The 27,675-nt window shown below is 36.6% G+C and overlaps 1 protein-coding gene across 13 annotated transcripts in view; it reads left to right on the forward strand.

Moving 5' to 3' along the window:
- Positions 1-27,675, forward strand: part of PHF21A (PHD finger protein 21A) — a 130,101-nt gene that overhangs the window by 17,127 nt on the left and 85,299 nt on the right. For 12 of the 13 annotated variants that reach the window (XM_054826514.1, XM_054826513.1, XM_054826500.1 and 9 more), the window contains 4 exons: positions 15,296-15,336; positions 19,818-19,953; positions 24,123-24,155; positions 26,207-26,272. In XM_054826514.1, coding sequence (XP_054682489.1) covers positions 19,900-19,953; positions 24,123-24,155; positions 26,207-26,272 — 153 coding nt within the window. In that variant the 5' untranslated portion in view covers positions 15,296-15,336; positions 19,818-19,899. Of the gene's footprint in view, positions 1-15,295; positions 15,337-18,965; positions 19,098-19,817; positions 19,954-24,122; positions 24,156-26,206; positions 26,273-27,675 lie in introns of those variants that run through there. The other variant, XM_054826506.1, reaches the window with a different exon arrangement.

Genomic DNA, 27,675 nt, shown 5'->3' on the forward strand with positions numbered 1-27,675 from the left:
GTTACAATTTCTCCTTTTAACATTACCTGCTTGAACTATAGCCTGGTTTATTTACCAGAAGAACCAACCTCCAAACCAACCCAAGACATATACCGGTATGGCTGCTCAACGTGATTAAATGTAAGAACTAACATACTGTGCTGGACCAAATGTCCATCTAATCCAGCATCTTGCCTTTATCAGTGGCCAGCAGCAGCAGCTGACTGAACGGCGTAGGAAATGGTTGAATTCTGTCAGCTGCTGAAATATTAACAGTAAATTTCTGACAGACACTTGTTTAGCTGCTGACTGAGATGGAAGCTACGTTTGAGCTATTGCACTGTGAACAGCAACATCAAACTATTTATAGGTGAATTTGCTGCCTTTTTGAACTCATTTATATCCATGGCTTCTGTAGTGTTCCACAGCAGCAAGTTCCACACGGTTTAACTGCATTTTCTGTGTGCGTGGTGGGTTGATGCAAGAAAAATAGTTTCATTTGTTTTAAATGTGCTCCCCAATTGTCATTCCTCTCTGTACCATTTCTAGCTCTCACCTTTTTGAGGTGGAGCAGCCAGAATTACAGTGCAGTGTGCATCACAGCAGAATGTTCCCTGTTTGTTCTCTGTTCTAATACCTTCTGAGATTTTCTCTGACTTTTTGCTGCTGGGAGTTGAACTGTTTGCTTGCAATAATCTCAAAATCTTTTTTGTAAGTAGTAATGCCTAGTTTAGACTCATCGTTGTGTATTTATAGCTAGGGTTATTTTTTCCTCCAAGTATGTTACTTTGCACTTGTTGACACAGGATAATAAAATGACAAATGAAAATCAATCATTCAGTATTATCAGATCCTCTATAACTCTTTGAAGTTTGCTTTAATTTTAACTATCTGGAATAATGGAAAGCATCATAATGTCTGCAACCTCCCTTTTTGCCAGATCAGTTAAAATGATGTTCACAGACTGAACCCTGATCCTTTTGATGGTAACTTCCCAGTTTTTGGACTGTTTAATGTTTTATTTTCAGTCTTTTAATATATTCTTAAGAAGGGGGAATGTCCTCTCATAGTTTGCTCTACGGTGGTGTGAAATGTACAAATGGGTTCACCTTCCTTTTGGTTTTGTTGCAACATGGTGTTTGAACCTTTTGCTGTTCAAGATGTATATATTCCAGTGTCTCTTTTCTTTTGCTTTGAAGTTGGATGTCCAAAAACTTCATTTCATTAAGATTGCAATCTTCTATATGAATGCTTAGAAGAGAATGTTACTTGGAGATGTGGGTGGTTTCATTTTTTTATTTTTATTTTCTAATAGTTTAAACGGCCAGTGCTTTGTAAGCTTAGTAACATAAAATATATCACCTCTGGTAGGTAGGGGCATTTCCTGCCTCTGTCTTTCAGTTCTTTCCTCTTCCAGTTTGTGGAAGTCCCTGTCTTCCCTTTTTAACCAAGTCTGTCATGTTTTTGTTATGACCACCTGTAAGTTTATTTTTTGCATAAATATCAAGAATCCACTGCTTATCTCTTTTAGTCATCGTAGTAGGATTTTCATAGCTTTTATTTGAAACAGAGTTGAAAGCTAAAACTTTTCACTTGCCCAACATTGATCTCAATGAGGGATATTGTGATTGGTTTTAAGGCAATTTGACTGTTCAGGCAAAGGGCAGGTGTTAACTCCCATAGGTTTAATCCTCACTTAACTAGAACATCTCAGTTTGATTTTGGAGGACTTTGTATTAACTAGTTGAACTTCTAGGAAAGTGGGAACAGACACTCTTCAGAGAAGAAATATTGCTAGAAAGCAGTGCTGCTTTTGATTATTATGCTTCTACATGTGAATTTACCTTTTCCTTGCTGCTCTAAGTATTGATTGGGGATTAAATAATTAGACTGACAGAGTAGTACATGCGTCCTTTCTTATATCTAAGGGGTAGGAAGAAGGGCTATGACAGACACTTCTGTCCAGAAGACTTCTAGCCTGGAGGACAAGGCGACTAACGCTTCATGTACGAACATGCAGATGTGACATCCGGACTGTAACAATTTACCTGCTGAAGAAATTCCATCCTTTACTTCAGCTTTGCTCAATGTGTACGGATTGTGCAAATTTTCAGATATCTAGGTGGCTTAGATTATTGTTGGGGGAATCAACCCTCTTTCAACCTCCTTGCTATTTGTGCATTTGGTAATTTGAATTATAGTTTTACATTATTATATTTGGAAGCTCTTAGCAGCTTGTGCTCTTGTGTGGGTGCATACTTGTGATGCTTTGCAAGTTGTGGAAAAAAATTTTTTTGGTAGGCTAGTATTAATATGTTGTGGAACTTGAATAGTCTTCTAGTGCACTGTGTGACTGCAGCAGGAACTTAATAACTGAAAAAAGTTTAATTCATAAAAATTACTGTTACCTTGGCTGCTCATATAAGAACTTTTATGCAGATTTTGAAAAAGTAAGACTGACAGTTTTAGATGCTCATGAATGAGAAGTCTGAATAATGTGTTTTGGTTTTGTAGCACATGTAACCTAAGCAGCTGAAGCTTGCTTCGGTTCTCTGTCTCTACCTGGAAAAAACATTTTTTTGTGTATTAGTGAACTTTATTCAGACACTTCTAAAAAGATACGAAGCCAAGAAATGAATATTTACATTGTTATAAACCAGGTCTCATTATTGTGGGTTTGTATTTGGAAGATGAAACACTGCAAGTGACTTGACAGAGGCTGTTCAAATGAACTAGTTCTGAAATTGGCAACACGTGCTACTCCTGATCCCAGGGTCCTTTGGTCTGTTCACTAAACAACTATCCTGTCCTCTTAAGGAAAAAAGTACTTCTTAGCATCCTGCCTTCTTTCAGGACTGGGGCCTGTAGTGTGTATGAAAGGATGATATACAAGCCACTTCCCCCACAGAACCTGTGCCAGATATTATGTGCTTGTTAATGCAACTTGAGAAAATAGAAAGGGCTGAAATAATTGAAATTCTTAATGTTTCTCCAATAGATGATTTGAAAATACATCATTTAGCACCGTTTAAAATGACAATAGGGACTATTATTCACTAGGAGTGACTTCCGAGACATTAAATGCCTCTTGTTTTAGAATTCTTTAAAATGTGTTCGTTTGTTTTGGGAACTGAAATACCTCCTGCCTGGTACAAGGATATATGTTACCTTGCAGCAGAGCGGGCTGAAAAGGGTGTGGAGAGTGGTGTCCTCCTGCTTTTCCTTCCTTCTAGGGCAGGTCTTTCTTGGAAGACAAGGGACTGAAATAAACCTTGTAATTTAGTTCAGGTGTATTGTGCAGAACAGAGAGGGGGAAATGGCTGCTCAGATTTCAAGATCAGAAAACAAATCTGTAATGGGGAAGAGAAAATAAATCTTTTGAAGGTGTGTATATAAACTTGTTCTCACTTCTCCATCTTCTCTTTGTTGGTTGTTGTCTAATAGTGAGTTCCTTCGGACTCTGTCATAAATGTTTTATGTGTCAAGTGTTGTCAGGGTTTCCATTGCAAGGAGCTAGTTAAATCACTGTTTAAATAATCATATATTTTAAGAAAAGTTGCATATACTCCGGTTTGTCTGGGAAATATTTTAATTTTTAATTGCTGTGGACTGTTCCTTGGAAGAAACAAAATGTTTTTTTGGTGGGGGGGGAGGCTGGTTTTGTTTTGGGCTTTTTTGTTTTGTGGGGATTTTTTTGGTGTGGATTTCTTATTTTTAAAGAAAAAGTACAACAAAACCATTTTTGCCTCTACTATGCAGGTAAAGTGTGAGTTTCTTTACCTACCTCTAAGTCTTAGTGGTCTTAGATTATTTTTTTTTTAATGCAGTATTCTGATAAATATTTGACCTCCAGAATGTTACCCCTTTTTTGTTTGGCTTGGGGAACATGAATTTTGAGAATTCATCTTTAGTTCATGCTGTCGTGTTTCTCCAGTAGTTTTGTGTCAGTCTCATGAGACTGTATTGCATCAAGTACTTTACCCAAAATGTCATTCAGGTTAAAGCTGTTAAAAAATGTGGTTTTTATCTCAGTGTTGTTCCATCTTGCCTGGATGAGAAAGTTCATGCTATAAGGAGACAAAACTTTTTTTTTTTGTCTTTAACCTGGGTGTTGCAAAGCTACAAGGTAGACAGGAATTCTAAGAGCTGAAAAATATTGAATTAGGTAAAGTAAAAGGCCTTAAAGTAGTTGGCAAATGGGATTAACCTGGCAGAGAAATAAAGTTCTCTTATAGAGAACACTTAAGGTACTCGGGCCACCACTTAATTGCACTTTTATTTAATAGTTTTTGTATGAAAATAAACAGAGGAGTAAGGAATTGGTGTTGAGAGAGAAAAATGTGTGAATATTGAACCACTGTTGGACTTGTCTATCTGTGGAGAGAATGGGGAAATCTGAATGTTCACAGAGCCCAGCAGGAAGGAAGCGAGGAAAGGATTTTTTCCCCTTAGAGGTATGCTGCGAAAACAGTGATGCAGCCTGGCAGACTAAGTCCTGTTGCATTCAAGGAACAAAAAACAACAGCTGATGATGGCTCAGAAGCTGCAGGGTAGCTGGTGTAGTAAAGAAGAAAAAAAATAGGGCCAAATCTTGCACAGTAAATTGCGATTCCCTCATCTTTTTAAATACAGACACTACAGCTAAAGGAAACAGAGGAAAAAAAGCTGATGCTGGAATGGTCTGGTAGCTTAAATCTGAAGGGAAATGGGGAAAAGGGGTGGACTCCTGCTCGTCTGCAGCAGCATTGCACACAGAACCTACCTGGTTGAGGCCTAGCGACAGTTGCGTTGGAGGCCTTGGGAAGGCAGATAGCTCGGCAAGTGTGTTTTCTCAATGTGACGTACTTGGGAGTGTGTACAGCTTGCATGCTAAATGCAAGTGGCTGGATTTAACTTCACTTATAACAGTTCTAAGAATGTAATGAAATCCCTTCTCACTCACACTTTTATTTTGGGATGGAGGGGGAGAGAAAGGAGCTTTCAATATTCTGTTTAGTTCAGAGTTTGAAACAAGCATGTTTTACCTAATTCTGTTTACTGCCTTTTTGTTTAGACTACTTGTAAAGCATGTTGATGCCTTTAAGTGCTCTATCATAATTTATCAGTATACAAAACTAGAAACTCATGAAAACCCTAATGCTGTTTATTTTCTTTATTTAATCTATACACAGAGCATACTGTACTTATTGTTAGAGGTTCTTAAGTTGATTTTTTTTTTTTTTTTAATTAGTGAGTCTCTGTGCTCAGGAGATCAGGAATGCCAGAATAGTACAATGAAATAATAGCTGGTGAAACAAAATAAGTTTGACTAAAAAGCAGATCAAATTCAAATGTAGAATGAGAATGTTTTTTGGGTTTGGGTTTTTTTTTTAAGTAAATGTTAGAAGGCTGTACTTGGAACAGGTGTTGTATTTATTCAAGAGGAGAGGAAAATGTGATACCTTTCTGGTTGCAGCAGAGGGTCCCAGCCGCCTTTTACAGGGTTCAGAGCACCCAATAAAATCAACAGAAGTCTGAGACTTATTTGCATAGAACTGTGTGAAATCAAGTTGCCAGAATTCTTTCTAGAAAAAAAATCCCTTCTAGCAGGTGAGAAGCATTGCCTTTTCCATCTTGTTCTTAAAATTTGAAGACAGATTAAGAAACAATTGTTCTTTGATACTTTTGTCACGTGAACGTCTGTTCACTAACAAATCATTTTCATATTGTCTTCTGACAATTATTCAGAAGCCTGTGACATATTAGGGCCAATGATCTGTAGTGTTGTAAAGGCAAGAATTTATAGTTTCTCATTTTGAGCCATCTTGCTTCCTGTTAAAACAAAAGTTCTACAAAAGATAAAATAAGCTTCTATATTCTTTTAAGTATTTTTCAGCATCGTAAAATACAGAACACAAGAATGTACACTAGCAGGTGATTTTCAAGTTTATGCTGCTGTACTTTATATATACATGAAATGGCTTATTTTTTAATGCATGTGCTAAAATAATTAAATTGAAGAGGCCAGTTTATTATAAGAACTGTGCCAGACAGGAAGTGTGGAGCAGGACTTGTTCCAGTATGTTGACATGAAAGTTGACCCATAGGAAAAACAGCACAGGTTGGTTTAATTTTACTGGACAATACAATAAACAAGAACTATTATTCCCTGTGCCATAATGATGATAAGCAGAAAATAATAGTGATTTCTATTCTGCTCAAGTAACAAGCAGAATGTACAGAAATCAGGTGCCTGGCAAACTCAGATGCCTCTTTTTCCCCAGTCCCCCTGTAGGTCTTCCAGTCACAAAATGAAAAGAACATGTCTACATGACTGGATCACTGAAAACATAACTCATGAGTCAGACTTCTGACCAGGTGGGGAAAGTGAAAGATGACTCCTTGATGATTGCTTTAGTTAAAAAGAAAGCATCAAAGTGCTCAGTCTATTACTCTCTATAGCACCCTTGGAACTCAATGACTGCTGAAGGAAGGAAGGAAGTCTCCCTTCTGCTGCTTAATCTTGTGCTTGGTGCTCCCCAGACCGATCTGTGAATCACTTCAACTTTCTGCGGAGTGTGACACTGGGCCCCCCCCCCCCCAAAAAAAAAAACAAAACAAAACAAAAAAACCCAAAACCAAACCAAGAAAAGAGTGTGGACTGATGGTGGTAGGACTTCACAGCTGGAAGAGAACATAAAGGAGAGCCTTGGTCAGATAGATTAGCTGCCTGTGGGAGTGTTCCAGCTGCAGCATAATTTAAATGAAAGTGGAGAAACTGGGGGTAGAACTATAAACTCTGAGCAGAACTGGGATTTACTTAAACCTCCTGATGTACTGTTGGTCTAATCTTTCCTTGTGCGTGCTTGAAGAACTATCATTCAGTTAGCAGGTTTCATGGACGCATGGAGTGAAGAGCTTTACTGAAGGGACAGTATCTGATTTTGAAAGAGCTTTATAACTAGGGAAGTATGAAAGATTGCATGTTGTTGTAAGGTGCCCTAACATATAATCACTAATCACAATTCATCTGCATTTTTTAATGTTTGCTTATTATTACTTTTGTGTACCTAGCTTCTGTCTGATGTTTGTGGGAAGGTAACATCAGTAGAAGCTTGCATAGCTTATCTCCATAAATCTGTCACTGAAAATCTCCCCATTGCTCCTTGTGGTTCTTAGCCTGTGATGCTTTAAACTATAGTCCTTGTGATTGCAGGGCTTGTCTTTTTTTTTCATTGTAGATGCATGTTAAATGTCTTTGTTCAACAAATTCTCACATTTTGGTTTTCTATTTCTTATTTTTAAAATGCATTGTGTAATGTCTATTTCCTGTCTGTTGCATGCAAGTTGCCCTTCATCAAAATGTGTTTAACAGGGATTTATTCCCTTAACCGATACCACCTTTAAGTAGTTTTCACTATACTTTGTAACCATGGAAATGGTGTACTGATAATATTTATAAGGTAGAAGGAAAAACAGGGTATCTAATGGGACCCCTGCTGTTCTGAAATCTCTTCAGCAAAAAAAAAAGTCCAGACTGTTGGGATTCTGTATAAATGTAATAGGAAATCTTCTGTAATGCAGAATGATTTTCTAGAATATATATATATTCACTTTAAATAAATTAGTTCATACGTTTGTGTTGGATAGTCCTTTAAAAATTCATATTCTTTGACCTCAGTTCTCTCAGCTGTGTAATCACAAAACTTTGTTCTTCATTTAAATGCTAGATTTAAGAAAACTCTAATTGATTTGCAGTCACTCTGTGCTAACACTGAAACTGAAAGCTTGTTTTTGCTTGCTGGTACTGTTCTTAAATGCTTATATTTTGGACTGTCACTTTCACTATTTCCTCTCTAAAGCCTGGAAGAATGAGCAAAATACTCAGTTATTTTGAGTCATATATACCTCCTTTATCCTGCTTCCCCTCTCCAGGAGTAGGATCTTGCCCTTCCTTAACTGCTGGGGATATCTGGGAGGGATTGGTTTGTTTTGTTTAATTTTATTCCTCATCTTTTAGTGTTTTGCTCTTTTAACTTTTTTCACTTGTTTGGCATTTCCCCCTGCTGGCAGATTGAGTTAATAGCACTTCTGCTGTGGAAATGGAAGGCCGTAGTTGTCCTTGAATGTCACTGGTTTGTGGTTGAGGCATCGGCTGCTTTCTGATTTTTTTTTTTTTTCCCCCTCCCCTCTGAAGGTCTCTGGTAAATAGATAAAATTCAAAGAATAGTTTGTACAAGCAGAGGATGTGCACATACCTGAAGTTCTCCCCATCAGAAGTGCAGTAGCACTTCCAGTGATAATCAGAGATTCCTCTAGTTTTGCATTTCGTGCCTGCAGTCTTGCAGCACTACCCAAATCATCTCGTTTTGTACTCTGGACCTCTTCCCAAAACTCTTAAGGCATTTCTGCCTCACTAACACATCCTTCCTGCAAGACAGTTCTTTCCAAGATAAAGTGGATTGCTAGAAGGGGAAAGATAGTTTGGCACTCAATATGAAATTTCTCCTCATCTTTAAAAGAATAAAAGAAGAAATCAGAGATCACAGAAGTTGAATTCGAGGGGAAAAAATACCTTAATCAGTACCAGTGTAGAATTTTCTTAATTTTTTCCTTGTTCCTTGCATCTTCAGTTGTTAAATCAATTACTAGGATTTCCTGTGTGTGTTTTTTCTAGAAAGTAGCCTTCTCTCCTCGCAATTCCTTCTCCTCTGTCTCCTTTTCCACAAATAGTCCTCTGTCTCTGAAGTATGAAAGCAGGGCAGAAACTTCTCAATGACCAGAATGAGAAATTTACAACACACCTTAAGAACAGTAGAGGTTAATGAACTGATTTTTCTGGGCATGTTTTTAAAAAAACAAGCAAAACCCTACAAAAAACCCCAAACAAAACGCTAGCCTACAAATAACTTACCTTTGAATCTCCTATAAATTTTGAGACAAAACAGTGAGCTAGTAGAGCTGGGAGCAGGCAACTCCTGTTTTCTACTCATCTTTCATCTTTTTTCCCTCCTAGCTGTAGGCATACTTTCTAAATAAGTTGAAAATAACATTTAAAAAAACCAAAAAAATTCCAGTTCTAAGACTTAACAGATTAACTGACATTTTTTTGAAGTTTAATTGCTAAACTTTATTTTCTAAAAAACCCCTACATTTCTAGCAACTTAATGGAATATGTGAGAATGCAGCAAAATTTTTTAGAAACAAACACTGAATTCTGCCTTCCATTGTTTTATATCTTTATATCATGTAAATATTTTAATTTTTGCAAAAAAATCCTTGGCTCCCTGCTTCAAATACTAAACTTTGCTATTGCACTGTTAGTAAAGCATAACTAAACTTATAGACTTAATTAGGACTGCCATTTCCTCTTAGTGTATGTACAGATAAACAATCCTTCTAAATAACAAAGTAATTCACTAAAATAAAAGTTCAGGCCGTCCAGCCTTTTACATGAGTAGGAGTTTAGCCACGCTACGTAGAAGATGGTTTTGTGTTTATTTGGAAACTGGTGAATGGTAACTCACTGAGCAAAGTGAGGCTTAGTGTTCTTGTTAATTTTTCTCTCTCTGCTGTACCAGAACTTTTGAATGCAACAATGCTGTAAAACATCCCCGTACACTGGTTTCTGGGTAAAAAAAGCAGAATTATACTGATGATAACTTTATGAATGTTAGAAGGGATTAGATGGGGAATACATTGAGCCCTTGGTATCAAGTCAGGAAGAACTTCTGCCAGGCTTACTAATGGCCATAGTTTAGAGAGGCAGTCTTCCTGTAATTTTTCTAGTTTAGTTTTTATTAAAAAAAAAAAAATAATCTGTTTCCCTGAATGCCTTATCATATGAAAGGAAATAGAAAAGCAGGGAGTTGAATTTGTTGTGGATTGTTTTTGTTTTGTTTTAAATGGCAGTACTTTAATCTTATCTTTTTTTTTTCCTTTAGAAGGAGGGAAGGTATATGTGTGTGAGAAGTGGGAGGATGAGTGTTTTATTTTAAAGATGGCTTAAGTGGTTAATCCTTGGCGAGTTAAATTATGGAAACTTTTTCTCTTTCAAGTGTAAGTGGCTTTAGGACGTGCTTCTCTGATTCAAGAAATATACTAAGACTGTTCAAAGAAGAGAGGTTTGTGAGTGGGTAAAAAGTGCAAAGCCTTAAATCTGCTCAGGTGGGAGAAATGATCCTGAGATTTTAAAAAATACTTGTGCTAACTTTCCACTAGGCCAAATGTGGCTTTTCATTTTGCTAGAGAGCATGATATCATCCCCCACCCCACGCCCTAGATGCCAGGAAAGACTGTGTTCAGGAAGAATTATTAATGCCTATCAGAGCTGTAGTCATAGGACAAGCAGAGCTAAGAGAGTAGTCTTCAGCTGCTTGTATGTGTTCGACTGTCATGGCAAGTTTTGGTTGGTATTTTAAAAATCAGTTTGTGAAGTGGTTTTTGCCTTTACAATAGGGATGGTCTTTTTTGCTGTGATGAGTCTTCTAGCACATTTTCTGTGTGTTAAATATAGTACTGCTTCTGCAAAGACGAATGATGGTGTCACACACTTCCATTTAAACGTAGTTTGATGGTTTTATACACTGTTTTAGAGAAGGTGAAGCAATCTATCCCTAAATGAAATCAGCTTCTGATGTCTTAAACTGCAAATTGCATCTGTTTCATAGCTAATCCTAGCAGCAGAAGGAACTTGAAGGCAGAACCGAAGCTTGTAGTTTGAATCCTGGAAGTTGTCTGCATGCATCAATAGAAAATCCAAGCTCCTTGACCTTTTTAGTGGGAGTTACCCACTAGTATTGTCTGTGGATAGGGAGAAGGAAGAGAGAGAAGTTACAAAGGAGTTGTGCAGATGGACAAACTGGAAGGCATGGCTGGTACACTTCAGTGCAGTCTCAGTTATCTTGGGCAATCCTGTCAGTCCCTTTGCCACCTGCTTGGCATGTGTTACTGGGGCTGACTGGGAGTTCTCCCAGCTGCAGCACAACGGCAAGATCAGATTCCCTGCACTGGCACATGGGAGGCTTGGGTTTTAATCACAGAAGCGACAGCACCAGCGCTGCTAACAATGGTCATTGAAATGTGAGCCTTATAATAATGTAACTTGAAATAGCTTGTGTACCCCCTGTCTGGGCTGTGTTTGGTCTGTCTGTTTCTTGAGACTGCAGAAATCTTGTTCTGTTAATGAATATGAGTTGTTTCATTTCTGACTTGAAAATCACAATAAAGTAACTTATGACTTGTTTTCCTAGAAGATACTGATAGAGTACTCTCTATATACAGGATGCCTTTCCAATATGGGAAGAAGAGCTGTTGCTTTGAGGACTACACATCTAAAGGCAGAGATCCAGAGAAAATTATTAATCCTTTCTGTGTGCAGTGTATTTTGCACCCCAAAAAACCCCCAAAATTAACTTTTTAATTAATGCTTTACCCTTAATATTGTCAAGTAACACTCTGAAATGTGAAAGAATGTCAGGCTCATAATTGCCTGTGCACAACAACTACTCCTTTTTCATCTGAGTCCGTCCTGTGCACTGAACAAGACTGAGGTCCTATTGGCAAAAAAGTAAAAAATACATAATTAAATAGTGTAATGTGATATGTACACGTAAAGTTCCTGATTAAAGTTACATGGTTTAACAGTAAATGTGTGCTAGCTGCCAGAGTTAGGAAAAATGCTAACTAAAAATGGCCAAATGTGACTTTTCATTTCTCCCATTTTTTCCCAGATGAGTCTCTGGTTACAGTAGCATAAGCTTTATTGTATGACTTAAAAGTAATAATAAGCATCTGATTGGTGTAACCAAACATCTTAATATACAGATACTTAGCATTTAAATAGTCTTAAACCTTCAGGTGCTGTGTGCTAAAATGTTTGACCACCACCTGTAGTTTTTCTGATATCCTCAGGGGCTGCCAAGCCTTAAACATAGGAGTTCTGTGTTTGAGGTCTTTGTTTTCTTAACAGTCCCATGAAATGAGTAACTTTTCTCCTTATTTACAAACTTCAACAAGAAGTTTAAAGTTGATCTGCAGAATATGATTGTTTTGGTAATGATGGTGTATTTTTCCTTACGTATGTTGTCTAGAGTTGTTGAAAAGGTTAAGAGCCTTTATTTTTTGGGGGGTGTGTGTGTGGGTGTTACTTCTTTAAGTGTATGTATATATCAAACCACCCTTCCTGTTAGTAACACTAACATCAGATTCTCAACAGTCAATTTCACTAAGAAAAATGTATTTCTAAAACTCTGATGTTTTACTTGGTTAATGCTAATTTTAATTGCTTTTTGTTTTTAGCTTGTAGTAAACATAGGTAAGCATAGCTGAAGCTTTTCTTCTGATCGTATGTATGTTTGGGGAAGACAATGGTGTTCTTAAGAGGTGGATATAGAAATATGATTCCCAGAGCTGGGGTTTTAAAACCCCTAAATATTGCAGAATATACTGTTATAATCTGAGTTACCCATGCAGACTCATACCTCGGACAGCTTACAGCACGTTTTTCTAGAGCCTTCAAAAGGCAGCCTCAGTAAAATGAATAGCTGAGATTTTGTGATACATTTCTACTTCCTGAAGTTTTTGTTAAGAAAACCTGCAAAATGCTAAATTCTTCAGACTTCTCTGTTGATATGGGTGTTTGTGAGCTGTCTAATCTTAACTTTCTAATGTGTTTTGTAGTGAGAGAGGCAGTGTGAGTTTATTTACATACTCTTGCTGTGAAAAAGAAAATCTCATTTCATCTATAGAGCAGATTTTATGTGGTACCTTTTTCATTAATACCATTCCAGGTTGGTTCCCAGTAGCCACAAATGCAGGGAATTGTCAAGAACCAAAGCTATAGATTTAGTTGGTCATAAACTGTTCTCTATTATAAGAATGTTAAGAGCAATGAAAAACATAAGTCTGTTTAAGATACTTGGGGTTACCAACCTTGGATCTTTGTTCTTCATTTCTCTGTCTCAATTCCCTCTCTAAGAAGACTTGCCTGTATCAGGCACAAGTTTTTCTGTGGCTCTTGTTAGTGTGCTGCTTATGATGAAACCAATTCTTTATTTGCTGTAGAGCTTAGATGTTGAATTAAAAGAATATATGCAAACTGAAAACTCAGAATGAAAAGAAATTATTCAACTGATAGTTCATTCTTTAAGCTTGTCCTCTCTGCTAAATGAGAGAGAGATGCCAGTAAAAATACTATACTTGCATGAGGGCAGATTTAAAGTATTTTGTATTTCCAAAGGCTTGACTTTCAAACATTAACCTATTCTAAACACTTAAGAAAAAGCCTGTAGTAAATTACGTGCAGAAGAGGATGCAAATGTATTTCCATTCCCTGTCTAGGTCCTCTGTAAGTGACTTCTCCAAGGCAACACAGCAAATCACTCGGTTAGTCACGATTAAACTCCTGGTGTTCCTAACTTTGTCCTCAGGAGCCCCTGGGTTCTCAGCCTGGGGTTGCAGCCCTTCAGAGTGTTTAAATGCAATCTGAAGATTTGTAACTGTGCGGTTTTTTTCTGCACAGTTCAGTCTTGATGAAGCTAGGGTTCTGTTATGGAGGCAAGTCTCTATATAAGGGGGGGAAAGGAAGGCAGGAACAGTTCATCATGCTGTTATTTTTTAAGTGACATTTTTCTCTTCAGTTTGTATTGTGTACTTGTGCTACTAGTAAATTGATATATTTATTTTTTAAAATAAAAATCATGCTGTCTTATTCTAAGACCGTATTTGCAGGTGTGTAGTACTGACCATTTTGTTTAGCTTTCCAGAGTCAGTCATCTACAGCAGTGAGATTTTATGTTTTTATTAATAGGGTGGAGATGCAGTTGTAGTTGCTTGTTGAAAAGGGACAGTTAGTGCTTGCATGATGAAGGACCTTCTTCTATAGATTTTTTTTTTTTTTTTAGGCCAGTGGTATAACTGATTGATAGTGGGAGGTGGAGGTGACAACTAAGGTTTTAATACTGACAAAGAAACAACAAGAGTTTGAGAATCACACTTGTCTCTTCAGCACCCTCAACAATAAGGGTATTTCAAATTCTGTAGCTTCCAGAGCAAATGCACTGAATTTGAATATAGCCTCAAAATAGTTCATCCTCCCCAGTTCATATGCTACCATCTTACAGTTGGATGTTGTTTAAACTAACCTGAAATAGCTCAAAAATTAATTTGACAACTTATCTTCTGTAATATCTTGTTGTTCAGAATGCACAATAAAATTTGAGTCTAGGAGTGCATCAGTAGTTGAAGTCACTACCAGCAGCAGGCTTCCTGTTTTCTGTTCTTGGTGTTCATCAGCACCCTGGTTCTGCTGGTTAGTAAATGTAAACTCCTCCACTTGTGCTGGTTTCCATTGAGAGGGAGATGATTATGTGGTTTTCTACTGCCATATCTATTTATACAGCTGGGGCTTAAACTTCAGCTCTGCGATGACTTATGTGTGGATAGGAAAGTATCTGCGAAGATCTTGTTAGCTGTGGAGTTGAAGCTTAAAATAGGCTAATATTTTAGTATTTTACTAGAAAATTGGAGTATTTTGGAGGCTTTTTTTAGCATCAGGCAAAGTAATTGAGCAAATGAGTTATCATTTATATTTTAGCTATCTCTTTAGGACTCTGACTCACGAATTTTTTCTGATTCATATGAGGATGATTTAAGAGGTACTACCTTGCTCCACTGTTAAATGTTGATCTTCCCATGACACAGGCAGTGTGATGGGCAGTGTATCTTCTCGGCCTCTGCGGTTCATGACCTAGCATATTAGCTTAAACTGCCATTGATTTCAGTTTACATTAGTACTCTGGGATTTGAGCTCTAGTGACTGCGCTGACACACCACCTGCGCTACCATCTTTGTTGTGTTGGTATAATCTTCAGCAAACATGGTGGGCAAATGTCTGGGGCGGCTAACCTTGTCATATTTAGCTGTGGCAACTGACAGGGCTTGTGATTTAGATGTTAATAAATGTGATGGAGAGGAGATATTTTCCCCAGGGGAGGGGGACGCAGGTCTCGCACAGAACTAGAAAAGCTTGTACCTGTAATCTCCTCTTCTCCTAGTGACAGTAATAGTTTGTATTTTAATCCAGATTAGAATTGTAGATCTCCTTGACTTTTCCTGCCATGTCAAACAGATTTTCTTTCCTAGTGGTATTTTATAGTTATTTTCTGCATTTAGGAAAAAAAAAAAAAAGCCAAAACCTGAAAAACCAAACAGAAAACCCCTCCCCAAACAACTCCCACCCACCCCCCCAAGTTTCCACACCTTTGAATTTTCTTTTTCTGTTTCAAGATGCAGTTAAGCTGTTTGTAATTGTTTTGGTTTTGTTTTTGTTTTGTAGGAGGAGGTAGAGAGCTGAAGGGAATAACTTTCTCAAAACCGGTAAGTACTTCTTCCCAGGGCTAAGATGGTTTACCTAAGAATAGATGATACAAAGAGCTGGCATCCATTCCTGGAAAAGTTTGATGTTTACTGAAACTGAAATCCTTCTTATGTTCAGAAATTAATTCTTAAAAAATAAATGTTACTGATGGAAGCCCCAGTCCTATAAATAAAATCACTGTAGGGCTGAGATTTGGGCCCAAGTGTCTGTAAGTACAGTGGACATTTAAATTCATCTATTCAAAAATAATAATGTTAACTTTTTTTTTCTGTGTAAAGTGAAAACCAAATTTATTTGAAGGGATTTTTGCTGCAGAAAGACTTCTGTCCAAAATTCTAAGTTATTTAGAATCCTTCTGTACACACAGAAGGCATTCATGGCTTTTGTATGGATCCTACCTTTGGTTTTTTTATATATAAATACCTTGTGAGCTGTGTTTTTACTGTACTTTCCCAAATTGCCATAGTTTAAATAGCTTTGTGATATTTTAGAGGTTCTGATGTGGATTGGTTTTAATTGAGATAATAATAGAGAAGTGCTAATGGATGTCATTATTGTAGAGTTTAAGGTTTTATTCAGTCTCTGAATATTTATACAGTATATAAACATCTACTACCTTAACTGTGATGTGTTGGGGTACTTATCCAAGTATGAAATTTTAAGTCTTGAAGCAACCACGTAAGAAATAAGGGATTATTTATAACAAATGCGTGCCAGCAAGAAATTGAATGGAGGACTGCTGCCTCCAATAGTTGAAATGAATCCAAGGAATGGCAAATTTACCTCTTGCTCTCAGTGTTCTTCCTGGCTGAAGCTTGGAAGTTTGTCTGATGTGCAAGAGATGCATCTACTCCACAATCCTCTGCTTTTCTTTTGGAAATCACTGATTCTAGCATTGAATAAGGCATTTGCATGTTTTCCTTTAAAAACTAATGGGACATTTGCAGACCAACCCATCCATGCAATTTCAATCACCTACAAGCTTTTTAATTAAAATATTTCTACTGTCGTAAGAGTAAAGTGGAAAATGCAGTATGTTTTATGATTAATCCAGGGACGGTTTTATACATCTTTAGATTTGGTATTCTAGGTAGCTTTCAGAGGAAATACTAGTGATATTTAACAAACTGCCCTCATAGATATTTCTAGACATTATTCTGCATAAAACAAAAAAATACAGTCTAGGATTTGGATATAAGGAATGATCACTTTTTTCCTTTTTTTTAATTAACATTGAATAAGTGTTCAAGGTACTTCAGGGGAATTTTGGACAGGGCTAACTTTGGATAGCTATTCCTGCTTGGGGAGGGAAGCTACAAGGGCATGTTCTGGAGTGGTTTAGTTCTAAAGTTGTACAGCTAAATAACAACTGTATATATTTCATATTCAGAAGTCAGCAACTTGAACAAATTTTTAAAAGAACATCTTATTTAATGTGTTCTCCCACCCCACCAATGATTTAGATGCTTAGAACACTTCAGAACCTCTTAATAAATTCTTCACTGTCCTTTGTCTGTTTCCTTGTCTTTAAAGTGATGATGGTGATGAATGCCTCAGCTGGGATGCTATGCCAAATATATGGTATCTTATTTGTAATTTAACAAAATTCTCATAATTGCTTGTCCTGATTCTTCTTTTACTAAGGAGCACACGTGCTGCTAGCCAACAAGTACAGCAGCTGGCAGAGGTGATTGCAAAAGATCATTCTTTACTGTGTGGTCTTTGCTGATGGAGCAGCATTAGCTTCTCTTTCCTTACATATCAGACACTTAATTTTTGACGAGGAGGTTGTTTCCTGTGTTTAAAATGTGTTTCAGTGTAACCTTGCCATCAGAAGGTAACTGGAAGTAAATGATACTGCAAAGCAAGTTGCTCTGAGGCTATAATGGGAATGCTGGAGGAGGGGAAGTAGGAAGAGTTAGAAAACCTACCAAAAAAAAAAAAAAAAGGTCAAAAGTTTGTTAATCTCTCTTGCCTTTTCTTGGAAGCCTCCATCTTATGAACAGAAATGAATTCTTCAGGATGTTACAGTATGGCACCTATTTAAAACTTGTATATATTGAAGGAATAAATTTTAAGGAATCTTAAAATCTAACTTTTTAAATTACAATGAAAGAAAAATCTGAAATTGTAACAAATATTTTGGGATGGAACTGAATGATTGGTATGTTACTAGAATTGTTTTGGTTTTTTTACTTGTCACAATATATGTTCCTCAACAGGACAGTGAATTACGTTTGTTCATGTCTACACCCCTGTAAACATGGCTAGGCTGAGCAACCACTTGCTTCTGCAAAGCACTATCACTTTTTTCTTAAACATCTTAAAAATTAACTTTGAAAAATCTTTCTAGCTGTTCAAGGCATCTAGGAAATTAGGTTGGATTAGTTTTTTTTTGAACCATCAATACTATTTCTATCTGTCAAATTAAGTTGTGCATTAATAGTAGTTGCTCAATCTTTATATGTTGGTGTTTGGTTTGTTTTTTTTTTTTTTTACAGAAGTATCATGTCATTTTTCCCATGAACAACTACTGGGCTTTACAGACACATGTATTAAAATTATGGATATTGTTTACATTCTCAGTTGAGATAGTCTCTTGTGCTGTTTTGCACTTAACTTTGAAGTTAATATGTAGTTATAGAGTGATACTAGGTATTCGTCATGAGTGCCTTCTCAGTGTATCTTCAATGAATGAGAAGGAAACTATGGCCATATCTGCCTGTAGCTTTACCCCAAAATCGAATTTCCAAGGCTTATGAAGGACTTTTTACCTCAGCAGTGGGTTCCAGTTTTCATTAGGCAGTTTCCCATGTGGTTTTCTGAAGCATGGTTTCTTTTGAAACTGCAGTGGCAGGGACTTAATGCAGGCTATAGTTGTTCTTGTCAGTGAGTGGAAGTAATAATCCGGGATTCTGTTTTCTCATTACTGTTTGTGGTAATAGAACAGGGAACTATATGTAATTTCCATGTATCCCTTGATACAAATTACAATTTTATAGAGAGTAGTGCTGCAAAGGCAGCTGTTTTCGCTCGTCTCTGTCACATGTGGGAGAGGCCCTTGCAGAAGGTCATTCCATGTGTTGACTAGGAAGTCTGATCAGGCCTTTGTTATTTAAATAAGTAACTTTAAGCTAACAGCAGACAGCACTGACAAAGAATGAGTTTAATGCTTTTTAAAACCCCTTTATAGTCTTCTCTTTTGGTAACATTTCTGTTAGGAAAGAGAAACAATTAATTTAAATAAACAAAACACCCTACACCCCCCTCACTCCCCCAAACTTATTATTTTCAGGAGTTCACAAACTTGTCCAGCACTTCAGTGTATTGTAGCGAGACAAAGTTAAAATAAAACTCTTTAACTTATGAGAATTATTCTGTTTTTACAGCCTACATGTCTAATCTAAACTGTCAATATCCTTTTGAAAACAATGAAGGCCTCTGAGATGGCTACAATACCTGTACAATAATTGTGAGCAATTTTAAAAAAAATTAAAAATGGGACTATTTTAACACTATAGCAATTCTTTAATGTGCGGTGTCTGCATGGAAAAGTGACTAGAAAGATTGCTATGTAATGTTTTCAATGGCTTTTATGTGTATGTATTTATAGATGTTTTTTCATCCAGTTTTTACACAGATTCCATTGTGATTTGAGCATATGGGATGGAAACAGGAATCTTAATCCTGTTTCAGAAGCTGATACTTTTGACTTAATTCTGAACAAAAATCTCATGTCCAACTCTCAAGGCTTTTAGAAGTATGGCTGATAATGCTTTTCTATGTCAGAGGTTGGGGGGATTAATTTGTTTGTAGTACAAGTGAAAATAGTAAACTTGTACTCATGTTCTACAAGTAGAATTCCAGTAGAAGGAAAAGATTTTAAAATTAATGATTTTGAATAAGCTTCTTTATATCAATCTTGTGTTCCTTCAAAATAGGTTTCAACTGAAATGACTAGCTCAGCACAAACTTTAGTCAGTGGGTTATTACTATAGTAATGTTGTTCTGTCAAATTGCATGCAGACCATCCCATCTAAGAACAGTTCTAAAGTATCATGGAAGTATGTTAATGCCTTACATTCCGTTTAACAATGACATTTGGGTTGCAGAATTTTAGTCTCCAGAATATTTTCTCATCCACACGGATTTTTAAAACACTCTCAGTAGTTAAATTTTCTAATTTAATATGCAATTGCAATAGGATACTGGTAGGAAGTAGCTGCCTGCAAACTAAGATAAGGGACAAGTATGAGAACTTTGGGATATGTGGGAAGTAACGAATTTGGCTAAACAACTCTGCGGCAGGCATTTTGTACAGCCTGTAGATTTCTTGTGTTGGAAACATTGTTTGTGTTTACACTAGAAAGCTGCAGTTGAACATAGTTCACTACTAAATTCCTGCCCTGTGATAATCTCCTTTTTTCAAATAGACTTTTCTCCTTCACTAACCAAAAGAAAACCTTTTTTTTTTCTGTAGCACTGGTGTTGTAGAGGAAATCAGAAACTAAAGGCACTGGAATCAGCAAAGACACTTCTAGAGAAAGTGGAGAAGGTAGAGAATGGAGCTGCAGACTCTACAGGAGGCTTTGAAAGTGGAAATTCAGGTTCACCAGGTAATTTGTATTCTTTCTTGCTTTATACTTTTCAGTAATAGCAGCATTAGTATTGCTGATAGTATTACTACTAATGGTAGCATTAAGTAATAGCACTACAACCATAGTAATAATTGTTTTATGAGCTCGAAACTACTTTAGAATTTTCTACTCTGCATTTTGACCCCACCACCTGTTGTTTTTTAGCAAATGTGAAAAATCTGCATATCAGGCTGTGGGTGGGGATTTTTTTTTATTATTATTATTTTGTAGCAGCGATAAAAACATTCTAAAAACTCTTTGTTCAGCAACTTCTGGAAGGTTTTTATAATGTTCTGAAGGTAATTTCAGTATTCAGTTGGCAATGGAAGAATATGGTAGCGGAACTTTCAAGTGAAATGTGCATAGTGGTGCAGTCTCATCTGACGCTTCTCTTCTGGAGCATCTTCTACTTTAGTACCTTCTAAGCTTTAATTGTATAGTTTTGCTAACCAAAACGTTGTAGTGCTTGGGCTTGGAAATTTTTACATGTTGAGTCTTTTTACTGGTAGCCTGTCCGATACTGCATGGCACTTGAGTTGCAGTTTCTCATTATGTTACAATACGAATGAGAAATATTAAAAATAATAATAATAAAATCTAATTTAGCAAGTGTAAGAGGACATATGCACATTAATTCTTGGAGCAAAATTCTTACAACCATAAACACAGAGTAGCTGCCAACTTGAAATGTTAAATTTATCAATGAGACCATTTCTAAAGACAATTCTCCAAGTATTTCTATTGGGTATGTGACACTCACAACTGTTACACAATGGATAAAAGAAACCCATAATATAAAATTTGAAAAATGTTTCCAAATTACCTGGTGTCTTGTCTAAACAAGCATTCTAGATGACTTGTTCACTAGTTGCTGCAATGATGAGTATAGTGCAAGAACTTGAATGGGTGGATTAGTAACATGATGCTATGTCTGCTTTAACAAAAAAAACAACTTTCAACAAGGGAGAAAAACTTGAAAAAGCTAAAAATGAATTTCCAGAACTACAGACAAGTATTTTATTCCAATACTTGCAAATTTTGTTCCAACTCCAAGACACTTGCATTCAAAAACTTCAATGAAGTTTTGTTATGGGGGTAAGGAAATTCAGAAATTACCTATGGCATATTGCTGCAGACATTAAAATGTTTAAGGCCAGTAAGTATTCAAGTATTATCTGCTCTATGGTGATCAGAATGCTAGTCACACTTGTGTTTGTATAAAAGCATTTACCTCGTGTGTGTATCTTTACTCCCCTTTATGCCTAAGCTAATGAAAAATTTTTAAGACTGTGAATTTTGAATAATATTTAGCATCTGTTCGTAATGATGATGATGAACATGGATGAAGACTGAAAAATGTCCAATGACTGTTTTTTTTAACAACTTCAAGGTTTTTTGACCCTGTTTACCTTAGCTTTGCCCAGTCCTCATTAAAAGTGAGCTCTGCACTGAAATAAACTTTAATTCAATTTGGTTTTAGTCGGTGAAAGTAGACAAGCCATTATATCACAAGAATGTCTGTCTGTTTTTTTTTTTGTCCCCTTTCTCAAGATACTGTATATTCCCATAATTAAGGCTGTTTTTGTTTGTAGAATAGCTCCTTGTTTCCTACCTATTCCAGTTCACCTCCAGAACTCTGTCTAAAGCTTTGATGCTGCTGCTTTGTCAAAGTGTATCTTAAACTGCCAGTAAGGACCCAAAGGAGATGTTCAGTTGTTTAGAAAAAGCTACTTTGTTTTGTTTTGATGATCGAAGAATCCTTCATAAATGAAGTCTAACCAGGTCTTGCTATATCAGAGTACAACTTGAATATTCAAGTATCTTCCATGTCAAAGCTATATTGCTTGTCCTGAGAAGAGATGCATCAAATCTAAGTAGTTCATTCTGCTACTGTGTTGACTTAATTAAGGTTATTTTGAAACAGTCTGCTCTTCATAGTTTTGATCACAAGAGGTGTTAAAGGAGTTATATTTAGCTATTCTCACAGAAGGGTTGGGCTTCAGGGATGACTCTTCGAGCTGATGTGTGGAAAGAACCAAAAACATCCTTTTCCTTCTCTCATTTCGTAGCAAAAAGATCAGTAGGTTTTAAAATATCTTAAATTTAGCTTGCATTAGGGGTCAGTGCAAAATAGCTTTTTTTTCTTATGATTGGGTGACACAGTATTGTGTGCTCCATAAATTTAGCAATACTTTATGAACAGTTTACAGTTTACTGTATTGTCTTATGACTGAGTCTGTACAAGCACTTTGTATAAAAACTAACAGATTTGTTGCTTGTCAAACTCTGATATGGCAGAAGGCACCAAGGAAAAATAAACTAAGCATGTAAGCAAAAGGGTAACATAGCACCTTAGCACCCGTGACACTGAATGGCAGCAAGACAAAACAATAATATTCAGTGTAGATAAATGCCAAGTGATGCACTTTGGAAAAACAATCCCAGTTTCACATCTGCAATAGCAGGCTGTGGATTAGCTATGAGCACTGAGGAAGGACTTCTTGTGGTACAGAGTATTTAAATGTTGCATGCCGTTTTAAACTTTGTCTCCAGATGATAGAGACGAACTGGAGAAATACAGGGAAGGGTGCTAAGAGTGAACAAAGCAATGGAATGATTCGTGCATGACAAGTCTTTCAATCTGAAGAAGCAGTGACTGATGGGGGAATGTGTGGTGTGGAAAAATGTAGGAAGAAGATGAATAGAGAAACAGTCATAGAATCATAGAATATCTCGAGTTGGAAGGGATCCATAAGGATCATGGAGTCCAACTTCCACTTCCTCTTGACTCAAGACTGGTTTCCATAATCTTATTTGCCTCTCATGCTTGCATTATCAGGAGGCAGATTCAAAAGAAAAAGGAAGTCCTTTTTACCTAAGAGACCTGGAGTTTAACTTTGGAACTTATTGTCATAGAATCTTGAGTGTTTTCCTGAGTTCAAAAAGCAATTAAGGCAGATTAATGGAAGAAAAGTGTGTAACTAGCTATTAAACCTAAGGCATAATCACTGAAGACATCAGAGATGTAAATTTCGAAAAGATGGGAGGTAACAGTCTATGCCTGTCCAGCATAGACATCGTGCTGATGCCTCTGTTAGCTGTTGGCTAGTACTAGAAAGAAAATGCAGCAGGTAAACGTGTGGTCTGACACAGAATTATCTTTGTTATGCTTTTTTCTGATTAATACCATTTTTAGTTTGAGAAATGAAATAAACTTTTAAAGAGAATTAGTTGAAAAAGTCTGAATTCTCTGAGTGGTATCAATGCAGGTGGAATGAAACATACGTTTTTCTTGCTTGCCTTGTCCTTCTGGGTTTTTTTCTCCTTTTCCCGATTCTGATGAGAAAATGGGGAAGAAAGTACAGACTTCATATTGTTCTTTGCATGTATGGAAGGGACGTGGCAATGTGATGATTAAACATGTCTGTAACAAAAAAAAAGAAATTGGGAATTTTTGGTGTATATTGCCTCTTCATTCTGGCTCTGGTTTTCTTTGGTGGCAGCCTGGTAACTTTTTTCTTGCTTAGCAATAGACAGCATTCTCCTGCAGCTGCCTGAAGAAAGCGAAGGAGGAAGAATAGTGAATGGTAACCATCTGTCTGTTTTCCTTTGGATGTGCAGGGCACCTCTTCTACAAATTATCTCAATCTCTCTCTGAGGGAGAAAAGTGGCAAAGATACTTCTGAACATGGGTCTTCCATGTGGTACCAGCCAAACCAACACACAGGCAGACCCTTAGTACTTGAAACGTTCTGCTCTTGAATATACAAACAGCTTTTGTGCCTGCAGCAGTTATCTGTGATTTGTGTTTCTTGTGACTGCAAGCAAAGGCGGCAGCAGTTCAGGAGGAGACACAGCTATTAGATTGTCTTACCCAGCTGGCTTAAATTGTCCTTAAAAGACATCACTTGTTCAAGAGCTGTTTAGGAGAAGGAGCAAAAGTAGTGGCTTAGTGTGGTAGTTTTACTATATTAATAAGAACGGGTTTGGAAATGATATAATACTGGATTCCAGGCCTTGCTATTGAGATGCTGTAAATGGAATATTTTACTTTTACAAAGGTTCTTAAAAAATGTTGAATTTTAAACTGTTCAACGAGATCCGTAATGAAAATCTTCATTGTATTCTTGCATCTTTTTTCTTTCTAGAAATTGGTTGCCCAAATGAAGCAAGATCCACAGGTAACTATTTATTTTTATGTTACATTATTTACTCTTAAAAATATGGGAAATAGCAGTGCATGAAGCTTGACAATTTTAGCTATTTCTTGATCATGTTCTTCCTTGCTAACACAATGTTTAGAAGAAAACCATTATGAACAAGTCTTTAAACAATGACTGTTGGATAGTTTAAAACAAAACCAAAACTTTTGCCTTTATGGAGCCTTTTTCCTCATATTCTTAATATTTTAAATCAAGTTACTTGCGGGCTATGGTGCAGTTCAAACATGCAGTAAGTTTCCGATTCTGTTAGAAGTTGCTCTTAATAAATGCTACTAATGGCAGATTTTATATTCTTTTTGAGTAGCAGACAGTTCACAGTTGTACAAGAAGAGATAGGATATTTTGTCCAAATAAACAATGAACCTTAAGGCTGTGTTCAGATTGTCTGTCTTAAGTATCCAACTTCAGCACTGTAGTGTCCAAAGAGTGGGCACTTGGCCTTGGAATTTTTCAGAGCTACTCAAGTTGGATAGCTAGACTCCTTGTGTAGAAAGCAGAAGTCATCCCTTTTGGAATGACTGTGTAAGGAGACTGGGTTTTATCTTGTACAGCAATTAAGCACTCCAGTGTGCTGAATGAGGAGTTTTGCAGAGTTCTCTAACCAGTCTGAAATGTTGAGTAGAGGGATAAAGGCAACTTACTTGAGGATTGCTATTAAGTGCTTGTGTCCCCATACAGTACTAAATGCCCCGTAATTTTTCTGACAATATATTTTTCTGAGCTCAGTGGAGTGGGTGGGATGAGCAGGGAGTTAGGGTGGTATTAGAAAACTTGCTTTCTAGAACTTCGTTGTTCTAATGGGATTTGGGTAAGGTCTGCTACTTGCTGGGCAAGTCTGCAGTTTGCTTTCGGTTCATATATGCTGAAAGTCAGGTCATGTTGCCAGCAGCCATGCAAAGTTCCTGGAGCCAGGCTGAGTAAATCGGGTTCCTGCTTCCAATGCTCTTAATGTGTTTTTGTCCCAGATTATTAAGTGGAATTTAGAAGAAGGGAGGATGACTGGTCGATACCTGGTTTTGCCAGAATTGTGTGTATATTGGAGAAGACTATCCTCAGTAATGCATTTCAAAATTGTATGGAGGAATATAAAAATAGGGAAGTTGTCTTGAGCATGAAGTTCCTGTAATCTTATTAGTCCTATGTTTTAACACTTCCGTGTAGCACAGCAGGCGTGCGTAGTCTAATGTAAAGAGTTTACAGCATAAATGAGAACAAAAAAGTGGAAAAAGAAAAACGCAGAGAAGCTTGCTTCCCTGTCATGTTTCTACAGAGCTTTACAGGCTTTAAACTGAAGATAGATTTATTTTATTTTTAGTAGGAAAGAAATAGTAAAAAAAAAAGTTTTCTGACTGCATCTTTATACTGATGCTTACAGCTTTCAAATCTTAAACTTAAGAAAGTGCTATTGTAAGCAAAGTGCTGATATGAATGATGTGCTAAGGCAAATATAATTCTCTTAAATATAGTCTAAAGCATAAACTTATATGGAAGTAAAGACTTAGATATGTTTGCCTTCATTTGACATGTGTGTCAATTAGGATTTAATAGATATGTTTGCCGATGCCCTACACAGTCAAATGTATGACAATGTCTGCATAAGTAGCATAGGTGAGAATGCTTTAGGTAACATACCACAGCATACTATTGTATACAATATGATACTATTGTATTACGTATTAACAAACAATTCTCATTTAATTTGTAAGCTTGATGAAATGTATAAATGTGCTTTATAATGCAGTAAGCACTAATGGATGTTTTAATGGAATCTTCGTTCTGAGCTGGGCTGTCTCTGAGTGCTGGAAAGGTCCTCTGATTATTGATGCACTCAGTGACTTAAGTAAGGCTTTGAGCCTCTTGAATTGTATTGGCTGTACATCCAGAAGTGCTGTGCTTGTAGTACATTATGCAAAAAAACAAGAAAAAACAAAACAAAAACCCCTTCCTGCTACTATTCTATGTTAACAAATGGAATATCTTTCTCACAGATATTTTTTCTTTCTAATCAGAACGCTGATTTGAAGAAACAGCTTCATGAACTTCAAGCCAAAATCACAGCTCTGAGTGAGAAACAGGTAGGGAAACAAAGATGTATTTTTAACACCCTATTCTAAAGATGTCTCTTTTCCTAGCTTCCAAGAGAGCTGCTAAATTTTTAAGTGCAAAAATAAGCGTGGGCAACCAGACATTTTTGATTTTTATTTGATTTCTCAACAAAAGATAGGATGAGTTATTGTGAGTCTATCAAACAAGCAACTAGTGTAATCAGTGGAAACTACACCAATTTTTCTTGTGTCAAAACTAATGTTTTATACTAAGGGAGCTGGGAAAATTAATTTTGTCACTTTCTTTATTATTATCTTGAAACTTATTCTAAACCAAACCATTCCGGTTTAGACAAATCTTTCAATTTTTGTCTTAGTTGGTCCACACTGTACATCTGGATGAGTGTGCTGGAATTTTTCTTCATGTCTAGACCAACTAAATTCATGTCAGCTATGGCTACCTAATAGACAACTTAGAAATTAGTTGTGTATTGTTACCTTGATAAATTACACCACAATTGTCTTATGTTTGCCATTTGGTAGGAATTCTCTTTCACAGGTCTAAAGTATGAGTGATAATTGCGACTGAATGGTTAATAGAAAGAGTGTGGAACTTGAAGATGCATCTTGTGGGTAAACAGCAGAAAAATAAGTAACACTGAGAGATCTGCAAAACTTGTTCTCATGTTTTTAAAAAAGCAAAACAGGAACACACACAAAAAAAAAACCCCTCATACACAAAATTGCCCCCCAAAACCTAAACCAACTTAAGCAGTCCCTTAATTGTATTGGTGCTGTGTCAGTAACGGAACCCAATTAGGTCAACAGATAATACCTTTGAAGAGGGGAAACATTTTATAATGTGTGTGTAGGTAAGAATATAATTACATATCAGTGTCACATATAGATACCTGCATTCATCTGTTATTATCTGCATGTGTTCCGTTTTGAGAATTACCTTTCCTAAGGAGATGGGCAGACAGTGATTAACGTTTATCTAGAAATTTTGTATACTAAAAAATTACAGTACACTTTAGCCATGGAACAGTGAGTCTAGGAAGGAACATGTAAGGATAAGAAAGAAAATTATTTTTTTTTTTAAATGGAATACCAATTCAACAAAAACTGAGGTTTTGCTGATGTGATGGCATGCCTCTCTTGAAGATGATTTATTCTCTAAAACCAGCATGAGCCTCTGCATGTGGCTATGTCTCACAGCAAGCAGCTTCAGAATTCTCTGGTAAGCTCTGAAGGCCCGTGGTAATTTCAAAATTAGCTTGCCTTGATGCCACGAAGCAAGTCATATTGACTACCAGTTCACATCGTCAGCAGAGACAGGCAGTGAGATGGTAAGAAAGAAGTAAGTATATCTTACTGTAACTTTTAAACTTGGATTCATAACTCTTTAAAGTTATGTCTATGCTACCATGTAT

This window comes from Grus americana, chromosome 5 (genome assembly GCF_028858705.1).
Source record: "Grus americana isolate bGruAme1 chromosome 5, bGruAme1.mat, whole genome shotgun sequence".
In the NCBI taxonomy this organism is placed as follows: domain Eukaryota; kingdom Metazoa; phylum Chordata; class Aves; order Gruiformes; family Gruidae; genus Grus; species Grus americana.